Below are 19,852 nucleotides of genomic sequence, written 5' to 3' on the forward strand. Positions count from 1 at the left end.
AATGGGCTGTTGATGGATGGTTAGAGTTAGCAAGCAACCAAAAACAGATAAAAATGTTCCCAGCATCCCACCACATCAAGCCAAAGTCAGTACTCAGGTCTAGAAAGCACAGTGCAAGAAGATGATTTGCCTGTGCCCTCGCTCTGCTCCAGCAGCAACCACCATGGAATGCTCAGAATTCAGCCCTCCATCCCAGATGTCCTCCCACATCTTGCAGCCCAATCTCAACCTGTTTCTCAGGGCTTGTGTGAGAGGCTGCAGGAAGCTTTTAAATGAGGCTTTTTCTTTTAATTCTAAAGGATGACTCACCCATACAATTTCAAGAAGGCAGAGATTTAAAAAGGCAAAATTTTGAAACTGTTTTCCTCTTTCTCTATGACGAGCTTTTCCATGCTTATCTTCGTTCCTGTCCTATTCCTCATCCAGCTGGCATTTCTTCCATAGCAAAAGCACATCACTTATGACAGCATGATTGCCCTAAAATTGAGTTCTATGAGCCCTGTGGTGGGCAGGCACATCCCACACCACACTACTACTGCCATTACGAGCGTTGTACTCCACAGGATGCGACACCACAGTTCTGGTCAATGGCAAACATGGTGCCAGCAGAGGCATAACTGCTCAAGGGAGCTTTGACCCAACAAATCCCATCTCTGTTTCTCTTGGCTTATGCTATGAGTACAAACTCTGTCTTGCTGCCCCACATTCAGCCAATGCACACTGGTCCTCCTCTCTGAGTCTTCTCCTGCATATCTATCCCACAGGTTCCTGCATTGCACTCAGGATGTCCTTTTATGTGCTACAGTGTTTTTTTCTTCTCTAGCGTCCTTCTTAAAATTTATATGTAGACCAAAATGAAGGTGGGAACCTCACTCCATTAAGTACTTTGCAAAGAGAAATGGCTGCTGCCCCAAACTGACAAAGAAAACCAAATGATAGGGGGAAAAAAAGTATTATACACACAGCACTGATGAGGAATCATAAAAAAAGGCTGTTGAACCTGCACCTTCTGCTCTTAGTTTCCAGTCTGAAGCGCAGGATCATCCTTTCATAAGAAATTAGATGATTGTTACAAAATATTTGTTTCAATCACCACCACCTTCCAATTGTGATGCTCACTCAAAAAGAGAGCCAACAGTCAACCTGAAGGACAGGTTTTCATTCCTCCTCTAGATTTTCAAGTTATCACATTCTGACTTGGGAGTTCCTGAAGCCCTGAACCCCATGTCTCCCTGTCTCGTAAGGCCTTGTACACCCGTATTTCAATCACAAAATCAGGACAAAGCAGTATCAAATAAAATGGAGCTTAAAATAAAATCCACATTTCCTCAGTGAATCTCTGAAAGCCAAAACTTGTTTCTCGCACCAAGGATGGGAAAAATATCATTGCTGAAATAGAAAACCAACATAGCATAGCAAATAATTTCTCTGGCTGAGTAAAGTACTCTTCTCTTTTCTGCTAATTAAGGAAGTAGCAGCAATAGCAGCAGCAAGGAGCCATGCCTAGCTTCATATTTATTTTTTATGCCCTATTATTCAGTGATTCATTGATGTCTTTCCTCTCAAGCAACGGCCCATAGGTGAATACCTTAGTCTCACTATTTCCAGAGGAATATTATTGTGAGGTCGAAGTATCAGATTATGTCCAACACAATAAAGGGAATTCCTTAATGGTTTCTCTTAACTGTAACAACTTCAAAGCAGAAATTCTGATCTCCTGCAGCATGGGCTGCACCAGGCACCCTGCTAGCCCTTACAACAGACTAGAAGCCTGGCCTTGCAGAAAGAAAAACCCTTCCAAGTGAAGGTACAAGGTCACTGCAGCTATACGGAGAAGCTCACTTTTCTGTAAGCTCTGTCTCTTTCCTTTTTCTTTTCTTTTTATCCTTATACATACACACATATTTCCATTCTGACTTTATTTCTGTGTGAGAGCAGACACTACCATCCTAATTCCACTTTATGCTCTGTCTACAAGAAAAGCAGTGAAAGCAGCGGGTGGAACTAAGAATGGCACCAGCAGGGCCCTTCTTCATTAGCCAACATCACTCCATACTTGAACAAATGCCTTTCACAAAAAATAGTGTATTTCTAGCTGTTTTTTTTTTTTTTTAAATTAGAATATAGCAAATCTGTCTAAAGTCTTCCTATGGGGTATCACCTTTATTTGACACTGAACCTCATTACTGGCAAAGAAAGCATTTCCCGCTGCTAATGATATTAAAATATTGCTGGTGCCAAGTACATCACAAAGACTGAATACACTCTTCTTGCTTTATTGACAAGGAGAGAGAGGCTGGATCTCCTTTTTCATCAGTGTTACACCAGGATAATGCTACTCATTTGGCTTCTACCAACAAATGTGAAAGGAGGAACACATGTACTGCCACAGAGCTGACTGCCTTGTTGTCATATTAAGATATCCACAGTCGGTCAAGGATATTGTGAAAGACTAAAATATGTTATAAATAATGTATTTATATATGTTATATAAATAAATTTGTTTGCCACTTGCAATCTATTTTAATTGAGGTGGTTATATTAATAACATTACAGAAAAGTGTTTTGGTGCATCCTTTATTTAGGGATTAACTTTGCTGCTGCAATCAGTGAGATTTCATGATAAAAACAATGATGTGTGGGTGTTTTAATCTATCTAAATATAGAGAGATACATACAAAGATGCAGTGACACAATTGGAAAATTGCTTAATAAATGAGGAGCATCCTGGCATTTGTTCAAGAAAAGCCCAGGAACTGTTTCACATGGAAGAGAAGACTGACTGTGTACAAGCATGTCTGTAATGGACTGAGTCAATCTCTTTAGCAGTATTTCTAATTCAGTTTGATTTGTATGTGGCCTGGAGGGTTTCTTTTCCATCCCCAAGGAGATTCAGATCTTTCCATGCAGAAGCCCAGAAAAGTTTGCAGAGCAGCACTGTAACAGCGGTGGGGCTGCAGGGCTGCAACTTTGTCCTAAACAGCTGCCTGGTGATGGACTGCATTGGGAAATCCCTTCCCTGCTACTCCTGGAGTGTAAAGGCTCTATTCAAGGCTTCTCCCCTTCACCACAGGACAGCAGACCCAAGCAAGCTTACCCTGTGGGATTCGTTCCACTACAATACATCACCTTGAAGCCCAGGGCCTCTGCATGCAAGCAAGGCTTGGCTTCAATTCATCTAGCACAGATTTCAGACAAGAGATTCTCAACTGTGAGAGAAAGCAGTGCCTGCAAAGCAGGGGGAGCTGCCAGAGCTCAGGGAGCAACACGGTCGGGGGAGCCACAGACATGTCATCAGACGAGACAGAAGCTGAAGGGAAAGTAAATCTTCCTGCTGTCCGCTTCTCAGAGTTTGCTGTCCAAAAGAGATGAGACAGTGACAAACTCTGAGTAATAGAGGTTAATCTGTATCCTCTGGAGCGTTTTAATACATAAGTTGAAATATTTCTGTATTTGTTGGCTTTAACTAACTCATGTTTAAATACATTGTAGGCGTTTACGTTCCCATGCTCCTTAATTCCTAAAACTCTCCGGTGGTGCGGAGAGGTTGCGGTGGAGATGTATGACATTTCAAACAAACAACTCAGATTATAATTTAATCACCAATGATTTGCCAGGCAGATTAAAAGCACAGAAATGTTTTAGCAAGGGAGTCTGTGTTCTCCCACCCAACATCCATATGGTTTGCAGTCAGTAATGAGGACTGCTGCCTTTCTCAGCAACTGTTTTTCTTAACACCGCTATCAGATTCTGGGACAGTGTTTTCAAAGTAAACCAATGCCAAAATACTTCGCTACTGCTCTTTACACATACAGAAATTCAAACCTTAAAAATATTCTCCAGAAATTCTCCTGATTTCACTCAACCGCCAGACTGACATCTTCAGTTTGAGACAAACCCATAATGAGGTGTGACCAAGAACCAATACTGGTGCCTTGGCTGCTACCAAGCTGGAGAACCTCCCAAACATACTAACACAGTGCAAAGACAGGAATGTGGACTGTGCAGGGTTAACACTCAGATCCGTGATGCTAAAAGTGCAAAAGTTTAACCATGTGCATTAGGGGATCTCCATTCCCTGAGCTCTGAGCCCCATGCGACACATTTAAACAAAATTAGCTCTCTCTATATATAGCCCTATATGCTATGCTATCAGGAACACAAACTCAAACACACAGAGGCATACAGCTATACATTTTTCTCCTCCAGCACGCCAGCAATCATAAAAGCACAGCTGATCTCTTCCCCAAGCCAAATAAACAGATGAAGCCTTTTTTTTTTTTTTAAATCAGAAAATATTCTGTTCATTTCCTGATATAAATCGTTGCATTGTGGAACTCTCTTGAACATGAATCTGTCCTTTCTGAACAGAGGTCGAGCTTTTCAGCCATGTCAGAAAGGCACCCATTGTGGCAGCCCTGAGATTTCAAAATTCCTTGCCGGGGGCAAACGGGAGTTGGGGAGCAAGAAGGAAAACTGTCGACCTGGCTTTGAAAATGAGTGTTTCTTGCTTGCTGGAAGCAGTCTCTGCTTGCTGCTGTTCAGAAGGGTAAGCCAATGTTGTGCAATCAGCTCCTTAAGAGAAAGAAGACACTACAAAAGAGAGTTTTGCCTTCCTGCCACTTTCCTGTTGTTTGCACAGTGTGGCTGTAGCACTGGCACAGACAACCAGCACAGCTTCATATATTATATGTTTCTGGTTAGATTGCAGTGATTTTCTCAGCAACATAGAACAACAGAAGCCTGGTATGGCCCACCAGGACCCAGCTGGAGGTCCTCATTTAGTGCTACCTTCCAATAACTTCTTTCAAGCCAACAAAACAAAAATCAATCCAAGTTCTCCTTTGGAAACTCCAAGTGCAGCACTGGAAACTCTTCCATATGTGCAGATGAGATCTTCCCTGCCCAGGTAATCTTAATTTGCACAAAAAAGCCATGGTTGGAAGGAGATGGGCACTGACTCCTCTCCAGCAATGCTCCCTGCACAAATCCATGAATTTATATCCCAAAGGAGATGTGCAGGAGCCTGAAGATTACCTAACAGAGGATAGCTTGAGCTCTGCCACAGGCGGGAGGTGCCAGGGAGCAGACAGTTCTGAGACAAACAGCATCTCATGGTGGCCTTTCAGTACTTGAAGCAATCTTACAAAGAGGGGGACTGACTTTTTACAAGGTCTAACAGTGATAGAACAAATGGGAATGGCTTTAAGCTAAAAGAGGGGAGATTTAGGCTAGATGTTAGGAAGAAATTCTTTACTCAGAGGGTGATGAGGCCCTGGCACAGGGTGAGGCTGCCCATAGGGGCTGTGGATGCTCCATCCCTGGAGGTGTTCAAGGTCAGGTGGGATGGAATCCTGGGCCCTGATCTGGTAATTGGCAACCCTGCCCAAAGGAGGGGGCTGGAACTAGATGCTTTTTATGGTATCCTCCAACCTAAGCCATCCTATGATTCTATGTTCCCCATGTACCTTCCAGCCTCATGCAGACCCACAGTACTCAAGGGGCAGCTTAATTTTCTTTTGGGTGTATAAAGGATATAGAAAGAAGTAGGATGGGTTCGAGGCATCCCACCCATTCCCAAGTGATTGGGAAACATCACAGATTTGTGTCCCAAGATTCCTCAGTGGTGAAGCTGATCGTTTGGCTTCAGCGCACATCTTTGGCTTGGGCTGATGAAATGCAGAATTAGCCTCTTCAATTTTTCACAATTACTCTTTATTATGATGAAATTATTCTCCTGGAAGAAGACAGGGCTCTGAAATTGTACATTCAGCATTTCACCAGGCTGTGAGACAGTGAGCACGCTGATCTGACAGCAAAGCCAGGCCACTCTGGCACCAGAGGGAGATGGCTTAACGCAACTTGGAAGTTGTGGGACACTGGGGCAATGAGCTAATTCCATGTGATCCTCCATTGTGAGGCTTTGGTGGCCTTGAAAAAGACAGCATGAGTGTTTAGGGCAGGCTTCTTCCTGGAAAGAAGGATAAAAACAAGATCTTGCCTAAGAGTCACATCCTCATCTGGTTTTGCTTTACCCTGTTTATCCCTTCAGATTGCAAATTTCTCTGCAGGACAGGAAAATGTATTTACCTTAGCAAGAACTCTGGGTTGAGGTGCTCTTCGCCTCCTATAAACTGACCTTGGCTGTCCCCTGTGGGGAGGCTGAATTTATCTCTGCCTTCCAATGACCAAACATGTGTCACTTTATTATAGTATTTATAGCATAAATGCTGAGTGATAAAAATGAGGCAATAAAAATTAATCACTTTCATGTGCAGCTTTTCCAGTCGTGCTCTTCACTTTGGGATTTTGCTATACAAATATACATGCGCATACGGTATATATTTAAAAGATGCAACTAGTCTCAGTTTCAAATTAAGTACTGAATAGTAGGACCATAAATTCACATGTAGCTTACAAACTGGTCAGGCTAATGAGCTCTTACATATATCATACTGATCTGGCTAAGAGCTTAAGAAGATAGCATGGGCTTTGAATTTTTATTTCATGTCTTTTAAGCAATTCCTCATTTGAGGGTGGGCTGTTCGTATTCTATTAGGAGAGCTGGGTCCAACCCCTAGTTGGCAACCATATGATCCACTGAGGCTCCTAAACTGCGGCCCTAATGGCAATTAGAGGCAGAGATCCTTTGGTGTGGATTCCCAGTCCCTAGAGACAGCCAAGGTCAGGCTGGATGGGGCTCTGAGCACCTGATGGAGCTGTAGGTGTCCCTGTTCAGTGCAGGGGAGTTGGACCAGCTGGCTTTTAAAGATCCCTTCCAAATCAAGGGAAATCCTGGAAAAGTAGCAAGGGAAGGAAGGGAAGAGAATGTGCAAAGTTAGAGATCTCCAGGCTTTTATCTGAGGCCCAGATGTAAGTTGTTTGAAAAGGACACTGAATTACCATACCAGGAAAAATACTGGGAGCACACTGGTGATGGAGGAGTAGAAGGGGAGAAAAAAAATGTTTCCCCAGGGAACTGACTGGGGCTTCTTGATCTCCTTGAAAAATATGATTTGCCCTCAAATTGGATTAGCCTCATTAGAGGAAAAGAATAAACAGATAAAGACTCTTGAGTAGAAAATATGCTAATGAGCAGGAATTGTGCTTGAAACCTTCAAAGCCATGACTGACCCACAGAAAGAGAAAATATTCTCCCTCCCAAAAATACCTGCAGAATTAACAAGCCACCAGTTTAAATTAAAGAGAAGAACTTCTGCATATGGCACAGATGAATCATGGTGCTCACTGGCATTACATGCTGTAATCACCAAAACTAGGCATGGGTCCAAAGAGCAATGAGATAAATTCAGGAAGAAATAAATGGTGGCCATTGTGTTCCATGCTCTGGATGCTCTGACCCAAGAAGTCCCATAACTGCTGAATGCCAGAAGCAGGGAGGATACACAAGGGAAGCTCACTCTGTGTTTTCTTTGTTTCTTGTATTGGCTATGAGCCACTGCTGGAGACAAGAGGCCAGATGGGGCCCTGGTCTCACCTAATTATGGCCTTATAATATATTCTCCTGTAAAAGATCAGACTGGATTAGGATAAATTACATCCAAATCATGCTGCATTACTCAGCACATTAAATTGTCCTTAATCACATACTTTGATGCTCTAGATTCCTGCTTAAATCTGCCCTCTGTGCATATTTCTGTGCCTGTTCTGTTGAAACCATTGCCGAATTTCAACTACGCATAACAGGGCTATAATGAAAAGCCAATAAGGTTCTTTGATCAAGCTTTACTAGGACTCATCATGGGGACATCCTCTGCAGTGGCAAAATGGTTTCCTCATCCTGTCTCTTTCAGAAATGTTTTGAGGGCCTTTAAAAGCAATTTAATCCTGATTTATGTTAGCTAAGTGATTTTTACTGCACATGTGAATTACAAGAAAAGGGCCCTCAACTCCATTTTTTACACTGCTTAGGAAATCAGTTATAAATGCCGCAGTGCCTTCAGCCTCTCTGATTTCAATGCAGCGGAAACCAGCAATATGGGTAAGTACTTCATTCCTAATTCTCCCATATGCCTCATCCAGCAGTTGACCAGAGGCAACCTAAAGAATTATTACTGTATTTTTTCTTTTGTAAATGGTATTGAACTTCCTGTCTAAGCTGTTTACATTATTTCCAGAAGATGTGCAATGAAAGAAACATGCAATTCTTTAACAGCAAGCACAAGAAACTTGTTGATGGCTATCTAATAAAACTGAGCATGCATTCAGTGACAGCGAGTCACCTCATCACAAGTTTAGAGATGAAAGGGATGTAAAACTGGTTACCACACAAGCTCCCAGAGGAAGCAGTGGAGCAACAGGAACACAAAAGTTTGCTGGCCTGATCCAGCCAGCCAGCCCCAGGAACAGGCTCACGCCAGGGGCAGATGGTAGCAGAAGGATAGAAGCCATTGCAAAGTGCATGCAGGGCAGCCTACAGCATATGGCCAGTGGTGGTAGGTGCTACAGGGCTGCTGTTGCTTTGCTTACAGCACTGCTAAGCTGCCCCCAAACTGATGAGTCCCTGAAGTAAAGGATCTCAAACTAAGACTAGATAAGACTAGAGGGAATGGCCTCAAGTTGCACCAAGGGAAGTTCAGGCTTGATTTCAGGAAAAATTTCTTTTCCAAGAGTGATGAGGTATTGACACAGGCTGCCCAGAGAGGTTGTAGAGTCTCCACCCCTTGAAGTGTTCAAGAAATGTGGAGATGTGGCACTGAAGGACACGGGTTAGTGGTGTGGTGGTGATGGGTTAATGGTTGGACTAGATGATCTTAGAGATCCTTCCAACCTTAATGATTCTACGATTCTTTTAATTCCCCTTCCAGAGGCTCTAGATTGCTAGTGGATAACCACTTTACTCTCTTTTGCCAGACAAGCAGCAGAAAGACAACAAAAAGACAACAAAAAGACCAAAGTACTTTTTCTCCCATTTCTCCACATCTTGAAGGAGCCCTGGGGAGACACCAAGAGGGCAGAGCGGAAGAACTCCCAACTATTGTAGTCTCATGGCCAAGCCAAGGATACAGGGCCATGCACCTCTCCCAGATTCCCACTTTGCCCCCAGCTGTCCCAGACCTTACGCCACCCCATGTTTCTGTCCCCATGACATGCTCTGTATCTTGGTATCACTGCCAGGGATTCCCCACAGCCATCCTGGCACATAGCTGGCACCAGCTCACATGCTGGAGCCTCTTCCAGGGAATTCCCAGCAGCCAATGGCATTTTTGAAATTTTCAAGGCTCTAAATGAACAAAGCAAGAAATGAGTTGCAGACATGGCCCAGGCCCCATGAGACCTCCAAGTTCCCAGTACAAAGGAAAACATGCCAGATACTTGGTGTTATACAATTTTTTGTTCATTTCTGGTGCTGTTCTTACGGCATCTAGCACTTCTGCTTACTCATCTAGCTTTTTAGTAATGTGCTGGTTGGACCTTTTGGGCTTGCTACTCCTGCTCCAAGGGAAGTGCGACCTGAAAGATTAAGACAGTAGTGTGCATAGACAGCAGATGGCTGTTGCATCTGTACTTACTTTGCTCTGCTAAATACCCTATTGCCCTAGCTAGTTTTATATCCCCTTTTAGTGGTAGATCTCTCCTAACTTTTTAGTCATCTGCTGTACATATGACCGTAAGAATTGTAAGTAATTTTTTCCAGGAGAGGCAAAAACTTACTACGCATGTGGGAAGAGAAGAACAAGCCCACAGTTTGAATTCCACCTTCTTCATCTGGTGACTGTAGCCTTGCCTCCCGTCATTACCTTTCTTTCAGTTAGATCACCAAGATGAAAACAGGCATTTCCCAAATCTGCTGCAGCAGTATGTTCTCAGTTAACTGTCTTGCAGCATCAAATGTCTTTCCAGGGTACTAAAATGTCGTTCCCTATAAGACACCAATATCATATACCTTGGAAATGTTTTCTGCCTGTTTCTACAAGGCAGCACGTGGAAATATCTTTCATGTCATTGTTTTTTTTAATTTACTTGTCAGAGACATAAATAACAGCATGTAAGATCTGTGAGTTCATGAACTCCAGGAATTTTTTCCAATCGGTGTCCTTTGAACTGAGCTTTTTCAGACATTGTAAGACTCCAAAACATATCTAGTACGTGCATCTTGTAAATTTGCTTGATTGGCAACTACTAAAACCAGACTTGTCTTTCCTGATTACCTAGCAGCATTAGGCAGATTTACAACATATTCTAGGATTCTTACACTAAAACATAAAAGAAAAAAAGATGTCTTGATCTTATCTTGCCCAGTATAACTGTTCAGATTCATTCATTAAAAGATTTTAAATTAACCTTCATGGGCATGCCAGAAAAATAGGGACAACTTCCCAAAGATAAAACCTTTCCAATACTGGGGTTGCTTTCAAGGTAATGAACATAACTTATTTCACATAACCAATTTCGATAGCAAGTCCCACTCTTTTCTGCCCTCTGGGAGATTAGCGAGCTAAATCAGGAGACATCTGCAAAGCAGCATCAAGAGCATTTCCTGAACATCCCAACCTTGGGAGTATCAGACCTGAGTCCAGAGAAGGGCCACAAGGCTGCTCAGAGGGCTGGAGCACCTCTCCTGTGAAGAAAAGTTGAAGGAGTTGGGCTTGTTTAATTTGGAGAAGAGAACCTCATTGTAGCCCTTCAGTTCTTGAAGGAAGCTTAAAAGCAGAAGGGGACCAACTGTACGTGGGCAGATAGTGATGGGATAAGGGGGAATGGCTTTAAACTAAAAGAGGGAAGATTCAGGTTAGATGTTAGGAAGAAATTCTTTACTCAGAGGGAGGTGAGGCGCTGGCACTGCTCACCAGAGAGCAGTGGATGCTCCATCCCTGGAGGTGCCCAAGGCTGGGTTGGATGGGGTTCTGGGCCCTGATTTGGTGGGGGAGGTTGTCAGGGAAGTTGGAACTCAATCTTTAATCCCTTCCAACCTAAGCCATTCTATGATTCAATGACTGTGAGCGTCCCAAGAGTGAATGGCAATGCTTTTTTTTGATACTGTGGGTTGAAATAATAAAAAAAAAAGACTTTGACTTCAAGACAGTGTGAGAGATTGTCTCAGTGTCAGTGCTTGTTTCATTCTGAGAAGGAAACAAAGGAAAACAGCGCCACTATTAGAAAGGCAAATAAAAAAATCGTACTGACCTCAAATACATGCCTATCTACTTACACAAAAACACCCCTCATCATTCTGACTGACTTTCTAAGGTGACCAGAATTAAATATTAAGTACTTATGGAAAAAATAAGGGAAGATCATTCCCTTACAGGCATTAAAAAGTGCATTGTGCATTATTTAAATGATGTCAAGGCACCCTGAGTACAGAAGTAACATCACACACTATGAAACAGTGCAACCTTTGAATAGAGCATAAATTTTGCAGTCCAGTCTATTTACAAATTTGGATGTTGTTCAGATCAACTCACACAAAACCAGCCAATTTCTCCTTGTTCCTTTTATGTAACTCTTTTCCAATTCTCAATCCAGACATTAACTTTTAATTCACCTTGTACACTTCCAAAGAGGGTGTGTGTGGTATTCTCAGTATCTTTTTCCACATTCTAAGCTCATAAAAGTGAAGAGACAAAATGAATGAATTTAATTAATTCCATACAGTCAGCTGGTTATAGAAGACTTATTAATTTGGCTAAAAGAGAAATTAATTGTTCTTTCAAAATGCACACTGATTCTGGAGTATTTCTGGCCTGGAACATGACAGATCTCTCTGTTTTCTGGGCTGAAGTGCCACTGGTTCATGAATCCTGAAGTGAAGCAACAAATCTTTTGCTCTCAGCTCCCAGCACTAATTCTGAATTCAGTGCTATTTTGAATAACCTCTCATTGCTGTAAAATACCATGAGATCCAAACTAGAATCCGGGCAGATCAGACATGAGATGAGGTAGCAGTGACTAGGAATCAGAATATGGAATTATGTCCTGTGGCCAATAATCTACTTAATAACAATTTCTTTCCCACTCATCCTCTGGGACAGAAGCTAATTCCTAGGATGGGCCAGTTCTGTGTTCCATCAACTGCCCTCCCCAGCAGCAGCCATCCTGTCCTCCAGGATTTGTACTGGGGTAAATGGTCAAACCCTGCTTGTCCTGCTCTGTGGGATAGAAGGGATCTGCCAGGTGTCCTCTGAGGCATGTCCCAGCTGAACAAATCTTTATCTAACTAGCAATACCATGTGCAACACTGGAAACTCAACTCTTTATTTCATGCAGCTAAAATAAAAATCCTTCAAGCTCTGCAATGCATCCCATCCATTAGCGGAGCCTGGGGAGCTGTGCTGAGACTTAGCTCACAATTAGATAAAAGCTTTTCCTTCTAAATCACTGTCCAGAAGAAACCAAGGCTTAGGAACAGTGAACTCCACATACATTAGAGGTCAGGCACATCCCCAATATTAGTTATTTATGTGCCTTTGTTTTACGCTGAAGGCTGTGAGGATTTATGGTAGGTAATGAGTTGCTTCATTTCTATACCAAGATAAGGATGCCGAGATCCTTCTCTCAGTAAAGACACAGAAAATACGAAGTGCTCCAGTTCTCCTAAAGAAGAAACACTTTTAAAACACTATTGTTAAAATACTACTGCAGAGCCCTGTGTGTACCAAAAAAGCCCTGGGAGGGTGATGGGGATGGGTAGCGCAGGGATTTGGGGCCACCTCTTTGCCCTCAGGGTCTAAAGTCCAACTCTCTGAAAGGCAGCTGAGCAACGAATCAATGACTCATAGAATAGCTTAGGTTGGAGGGGACCCTAAAGATCACCTCCTTTCAACCCTCTGCCATGGGCTGGGTGCCACTCACCAGATCAGGCTGCTCAGGATCCCATACAGTCTGGCCTTGAATGCCTCCAGGGATGGGGTATCTACAACCTCTCTGGGCAGCAGTGCCAGGCCTGGGCCTCAACACGCTCTGAGTAAAAAAAAAAAAAATTTTCCTAACATGTAACCTAAAGGAGCACCCGGTCTAAGTTTTCATTTCTTGGTCTCTCACAGATTCTGAATCAGCTGGGTGACCTTCATCTCATGCCATATTGAGAGTTTAAAAATACACCGCGCCTCGGAAAAATGTGTCAGTTCACAGAAATAAGAAAATCAGGTTGTGGGTGGGTGGGACAACTGCACAGTATATTTATATAAAATTCTGAGTGACAGTCTTTTAAATTCCACTCTACAGAAAGTAGATTTTTCTGCACTTCAGATACTAAACGCAGTTATTATCATAGGCTTGAAGCAGAACCATTTTAAGAGAGAGGGGTCACTTTCAATTCATTTTTTAGGGCAAAGATTTTTTTTGCAGGTTTTTTAGAAGAAATTATTTTACGCTTAATCCCAGGTTTTCACTGGTAATGTCACGCCCAATTTAGAAGATACAAGCATCAAGTAACTTGGCATGGGGATATACTCAAACAAAGGAAAAGAAACCGCTTACAATTTATGACACACTTTGATAGCTGCGATTTAAAAATGCCATTGATTCATTCCAGCAAATGTTACAATAACAAGCACAAGACTAATGACCTGATGCCTTGTCAGAGATGTTCACAGGTCAGATAAAATGACCACATTCTATCGGCAGGATCCAGCCTTTCAAAGGCAGCCCTGTTTGAGCTTCTCCCAGGCTTTGATCCCCGCAAGCTGTTCATCAGCACTGTCCTCCCAAAAGCTGTCCTCACACTGAGGGGTTTCTGCCGACACACTTTCTGAAATCCTTTTGGGCTGCCCTACCTTCCATCCGCCTCCGTCCCGCACACCCGAGTGGTTTCCTGCTTTACAAAGAAGCAGCGAGAAAAGGGAAGAAAACCTTCAGCCCACATCAGGGCTTGCCAAACAGCTGGTGAAGAATAGTCCTAGAAAAACTGATATTTTAACAACTGTGGGGAAGATTCGTCAATTTAAGAGGAGCGGGGTGAGATCATCCGTTGTCTTCTGTTGTCTTTTTGCTGAAAGCGACCACGGACAGCTGGATTGCCCCGGATCCTGCACTTAAACACATTTGCGGAAATATTTGTATTTCATCATCATGTTGCATTTTTCCTCTCTTTTCAGAGCCCTTCCCTCAGCACACTGCGGGGTTTCCAAGCCTGTATCACATCCCTTCACACCTGCTGCAGTCTGTTCACATTTAACATTGAGCAGAGCATGTGAACAGTAATAAATACTTCTCTCAGTGTATTTAGTGTCTCCTTTGCTCAGTAAAGGTCTCCATTTTTTCAGAATTCCTCATTACTTAAAATTATTGGCTATCCAATCTGGAGAAATGAGGCTCAATAGGTGCTCTGAGGATGGGATCCCAGGAGCTCAATAGCATGGTAGCACACTGCACCAACACAAACAAGCAATGTACAACAAATTACAGTTGGGTGACACAAGCAAGATCTCAGTAGCACCTGCACACCTTGGTCACATAATTTGCCCTGGACAAGGCTGTGTTTCTCTGGGAACAGAGGCACTTGTCCCTCCACTTCCACACTACCAACCCACGCTACCTATACAGAGTCTGCACAGAGATGGCGCAGGCAGACATTCCCTGCATCATGGGAAGGGAATTGCTGCAGTTCCTTAAAATAACCTGAAAGACAAGTGAGGTTTTCCTTGGACTCTACCACCTGTCTTTACATGGGCATGGTCCAAATTCCCCCACTGGGCACTGCAGAACAGCAGCAGCAGCTCCTGTTCCAGACCCTGGGACACACTGCAATCATATTTGGGCTTTGGCAATTTCACTCTTTATTGATTGACACTTCTCCCCACAAAAGACAGGGAGAGACTGCACAGGGTGAATCAGCATGTGGATATTGGCTACGTGCTGGGAACCAGTTCCACTGGGGTGACCAGCAGACAGCCTCATCAAGGCCCACGTACCTGCAAGAGCAACCTCCAGAGCCAAGCTGAGGGTGAAGGCTGTGAACCCCTCAGTGGCAGTAATTCAGTTTTCCTACAGTTTCTCCGAGCACGTCAGAATCACTCAGTGGGCTCTGACGGGCAATATGCCGGGGTCAGGGCTGAGCGTGGTGTATGGTGTCCTGCTGGCTCCCGGTTACTATTCCTGCCCGAGCTCCCCAGCTGGGCCTGCCTCTGCATTCTCAGCTGTTCGACAACCGGAGACAAACATGCGTCCCCTCCTGGCAATGGATTCTGTTTTCCCCGCTGTGGTACATGGCACACCTATTGTGCTATGGGGCCTGGCATGAATTGATAGGCATGGGGGACACACTCCATCCCTGGGCCCCGGCAAAAGCCCCGAGTCCCCGCTGTGTGTCAAGGTTGCTGACCTCTGCTCTCTGCCCACTGAGTCCCACTGTGGCTCATTTGACCGTGGCTCCTGCTGCATTTCAGGCTCCTTTCCTTGATGCACTACCACACACCTCCTCATCTCTCTGTGTATGAGTCATTCCGAATCAGCAGACCCACAGAGGGGCAGAGGCTGGTGTTAGCTTCACTGAGTGCTCATAACCTGGCTGGCCATGGCTCCCAGTCCAGGAATCACTTTTCAGGAGGTTGTGGCTCTCCACCAAGACCTGGTGGCACCTAGCCATCACGGGACGGGGCTCAGACACATCATCATCTCTTGCATCCTTTCCCCTCTCCATATGGAATCAGCCATAACATGGATGGGCTTGAGCCAGACCCACGGGGACATCAAGCTTGGGCCCAAGCCCAGACAGCGAGGCTCTGCTTTGTCTCCGTCTCAGAACGAAGCACAGCAAAAAGCAGCTCTTGGGATACTGCAGTGACCCATTCAAATTAACAGGCTTAAATCATGCGAATGCAAGACACCAACTTCAAAAGATTTACACAAGGGATGAATCTGAAGCCATTATTTTTCTTCTTTGAGCCTTTCAGAAAGATGATCTACTTTCCAGACCATGGTGCTCACCTTACACTTGGTCAGCCAGGCTTGCTAACAACCTTCTTGCCGGTCTTTTATTTCATGGGCTCCTCTTCCAACCAAACAGCTCCAAGAGCTGTTCACGAGCCCTGCTTTCCCCTGAACAAAACAGTCCTTGTGTACTTCCGACTGGTATAATCTATTTTCTCTATCAGGTGCATATAAATACAAAGAGAAAAAAAAAAAAAAAAAAGAACAGAAGTAAAGTATCTTTAGAGAATCAAGAAGGCTTACAGACACACATTTCTTCTGTACCTGAGGATGCAGGTAAAAGGTGCAGGCACACATGCAACAAGGAGTATCCTCTACCTCAGAAAACTACAGTGCATGAAATTTGAGCATGATTGATGAATGCATGTCCCATATACTTTGCTGTAATTGGAAGCACTTGTAGCTAAGGCAGCGAAGGAGACCAATGAGACAGGCAGAGAAAATCTCATATGTAAAAGATATAAGCTCCCAGCTATGCTGTGATCTGCCAACCAGTCCTGCTCCTGAGATGGCTCATTCAATAAGAACGCCAAGGAAGATGGCCTTCAACTTTTTCAGCAAAAAGCTCAATAACCTTAAAAAACATAAATCAAGACTGCAAAAATTGGCAGATAATTTGATAGGAAGAAGTTGTCTTTTGGGGACTGCTTTGTGCCTGCCAAATTCACCCAGACACAGATCCACATATGGATTTCTAACCTCTCCAGGTTTCAGTGGTGATTACAGCAGAGACTGTGGTATGAGCCATGCTAGACACATTATTTTGGGAGAGCTGATTCATTAGAAGTAGACAATGAAAAGCACAGGGGTTATTTGGTCCCACCTCCATAGTTCCCAGGTATTCAGCTATGGGGGTTTTGGCACAGGAAAAGCAGACTTGAAATTCAGATCCTGAACTGGTTTCAAACTTTGCTGAAAGTCTGAAGGTGTGCAGGTCTGGGATTTTGACTACTAGCTCCCCAAAGAGGTAGCTAACTTCTCGGGGTGAGACAGCGAAGGATGGAAAGAACCGGTGTTATTTCGCTTTGCTCTGAATGCAACACAACCATCTGTGCAGTCACTGCACTGTGGGGCCTTGAAGGAGCTACAGAACAGTCAGACTGCAGTCAGTCGCTGAGCAGCAGGCCCTGCCAGGCTGACCCAGCCTGCTGGTACAGCTCAGACCTTGGGGAGAAATGCTGCCTGACAGCTGCTTTCCGTCTGCGATGCTTCGGCCCCATCACGTCTCCGCTAAAGCCTTTCACTGCCATGGTCAGACATACACCAACAATGCCTCAGGATGAGTAACAGGCTTAAAGCAGAAGTACAGAGCGATCAGGAGCTGCACAAAGCTGCTTGTAAACACACAAGTGGCATGCTTCCATAATAAACAATGCGTTATCACGCTGCATTCTGTGAGACAGCAGCAGGCAGCATGCAATGCTCTGTGCTCCCTCTGCCGGCTGCAGCCGTAGCGCTCAGCATCATCCAGGTGCTCTGGGATGCTTTGTGCTCTGCTGGAGGCACCATGAATCCCTCCATGAACGGTGGCAACATCTGTGCAAGCATTGCCTATGAAGTGAGACTCGCTCTGCCAGGATTTATGCAGATAAGGAATAAAGGCGACAGCCCTATGTGAAAGATGAGGTGTCCGTGGCATGGCACAGAGCTGTGAAGGAACAACCTCCAGCTGGGATCAAGAAGCTCCTGGCTGCTGCCTCCATGAGATGCAATCCGTCACAGTGCATGAGATACACAGAAGGCATTTGGGGATGGGGAGGGGAACTACTCCAGAAACAAAAACACAGGCACCACTTGCCCTGATGGATTCTTTTGCCAGCATCTTGAGACATGCAGGGCTCTGTAACTGCACACAAAGGTCCACTGGTGACTTATCCTGCAAGTGTTCTTGATTGTGTCACAGAAAAGTGGCAAAACATGAAAATACAAACCTGTCTACATACATCCAGTGATAAAACCAGAGATGGAGAAGCATGTGGAGGTGGTGGAGTCACTGTCCCTAGAGGTCTTCAAAAAAGTTTAGATGTTGCATTGAGGGACATGGCTTAGTGGGAAATATTGGTGACAGATGGTTGGACTGGATGATCTTGAACGTTTTCTCCAACCTTAGTGATCCTATGATTTTGTGATTCAGTGTATGTCTGTCCATGCATTTAATGTTTGTAAAATAGATATTTCCAAAGCATAATTTTGATGGCATTACTCTATCACAAGCAGTACTTTGGAAATTCAGAATCAGAAAGCTCAAAATTGCTGTTATCCATCAGCCACAGGCACCCCACAGCAGTTGAAAGCTACCGTAGAGTGAGCCACGCACAGACATAGAGCAGCTCACAAAGAGCAGTAACATCAATTCATTCCCTGCAGCAGAGAGAGAACCTGAATTCAGGACTTTGAGCACCCTCCTCCCTCTCACCCCACAAGCCCTGTGCACATGTGGCCCCATCCAGCAAGGTTCCTGCTGAGCCCTGCCCACTGATGGCACCAGTGGGCACAGGGTAGCTGCCACCTCCATCAAACTGCTTCCTGCTGAGTAAATCTTGAAGGCTAACAAGCTTTAAAAGTCTACCTCCAGATTTATTTTTCCTGTGTCACTTTTGATATAATGGGGGCAAAGCAACCCACATATCTTTTACAGTATCAGGCAATTTAATTTCTTGCTTCTCTGCTGATCTCTAAGCAGACAGAGCCCTTTTGATGTCTTGGTCCATGTTTTAAAAGGATGTGGCAATCACAACAGCTTAGAAATGTGCATACAATTAGTAATGCTAATACAATTAACAGTGAAAGGCTTACACATGGACCACAAACACAGCTCTTTTCCAACCCAAGCCCTCCTCACAGGCTCCCAAGTAAATAGGTCAGATAGCAGTACAGAATTTCAGACAAAGAAAACTCATGTTTCAGACTCAGAGAATGCTACAGAAAGCAGGAACTTGGCACTATCAGACAGATTAAAGATGTGGTCACATTTCATGCAGGGTAACTAGAGGCAAGGCTGGCCTGGGGATGCAGAGATTTGAAGCCATGGGTGACTCTCACCCTGTGCTGGATGCAGCTCCAGGACCAGAGCCTATCCCGCATGTAAGGCACGCACGCACTCAGAGCAAAGGATGAAAAATTCATGATGGAGTTTATTGCAAAACGCCCACTGAGGATCAAAGCTGCTGGCCCAGCCAGCTCCACATGCTGCCTCTTTAAATGTTCTAACATGGGAAAGCACATCAAAAGCCTCGAAAGGAAAAAGGCAGGGAGCAGCACCTTAGGCAGACGGCCACGATTGTGAAGGAAAGGGGTTTGTCAGCACTCTGCAAATACCATGGGCACAAAACCAGCTGATTTCTCAGAAGAGAGAAAAGCCCACTTGGCCAAACCCAGAAACAGTCACAGGCACATCCCGGGTCCCGACAGGCTGACACTGCAAGGGCAGCCCATGCTACCGTCAGCAGAGGAGCTGGGAAAGCTCAGCACTTCTGGGAACCAACCCGTTGATAAAAACAAAATGGATTCGAGTAACTGGGCTGAATTTGGAGCCACTTCTCAAGAACTTCAAAGACATTTGCCTTCCCAGGCCTGGGAGACCAAAAGCAGCTGGCTGAAATCAGCCTGTGGCACAGCCTGGGTCAGTGTATCCATCGCTGGAAGCTGCCCCCAGATCCTCCTCCCTTCCCAGATCCCAGCCACCTGCACATGGGACAGCAGCACCTTGCCTGGGCTGCGAGCCCTGGTTCCTCTGCTGCCAGGAGGCAGTGCTGCAGATGGGCACCTGCTGCCCGGTGGGCATGGGAGCTGCTCCAGGAGCTGCTGAGCAGCACGAGGTCGTGGGAAGGGCAGTGACCCCAGGCCTCCCAGCAGCAGCTGGACATGGCTCCGAAACCTCAAGAGCTGCTGTTCAGGTTTTCAGTTCATAATCACAAATTTGTTTTTCTTCTTCAGATCGTTTTACCAGCAGTTCATA

General features: G+C 44.6%; 1 protein-coding gene across 6 annotated transcripts in view; it reads right to left on the bottom strand.

The window, feature by feature from the left end:
- Positions 1-19,852, bottom strand: part of SH3PXD2A (SH3 and PX domains 2A) — a 232,111-nt gene that overhangs the window by 90,542 nt on the left and 121,717 nt on the right. For 2 of the 6 annotated variants that reach the window (XM_085229167.1, XM_085229166.1), the window contains exon 1: positions 13,740-13,843. The exons of the other annotated variants lie outside the window; for them this stretch is intronic. In XM_085229167.1, the coding sequence (XP_085085293.1) occupies positions 13,740-13,828 (89 nt within the window). In that variant the 5' untranslated portion in view covers positions 13,829-13,843. Of the gene's footprint in view, positions 1-13,739; positions 13,844-19,852 lie in introns of those variants that run through there. 6 annotated transcript variants of the gene reach the window in all.

The sequence above is a fragment of the Meleagris gallopavo genome, chromosome 8, assembly GCF_905368555.1.
Source record: "Meleagris gallopavo chromosome 8, MGAL_WU_HG_1.1, whole genome shotgun sequence".
Classification (NCBI taxonomy): domain Eukaryota; kingdom Metazoa; phylum Chordata; class Aves; order Galliformes; family Phasianidae; genus Meleagris; species Meleagris gallopavo.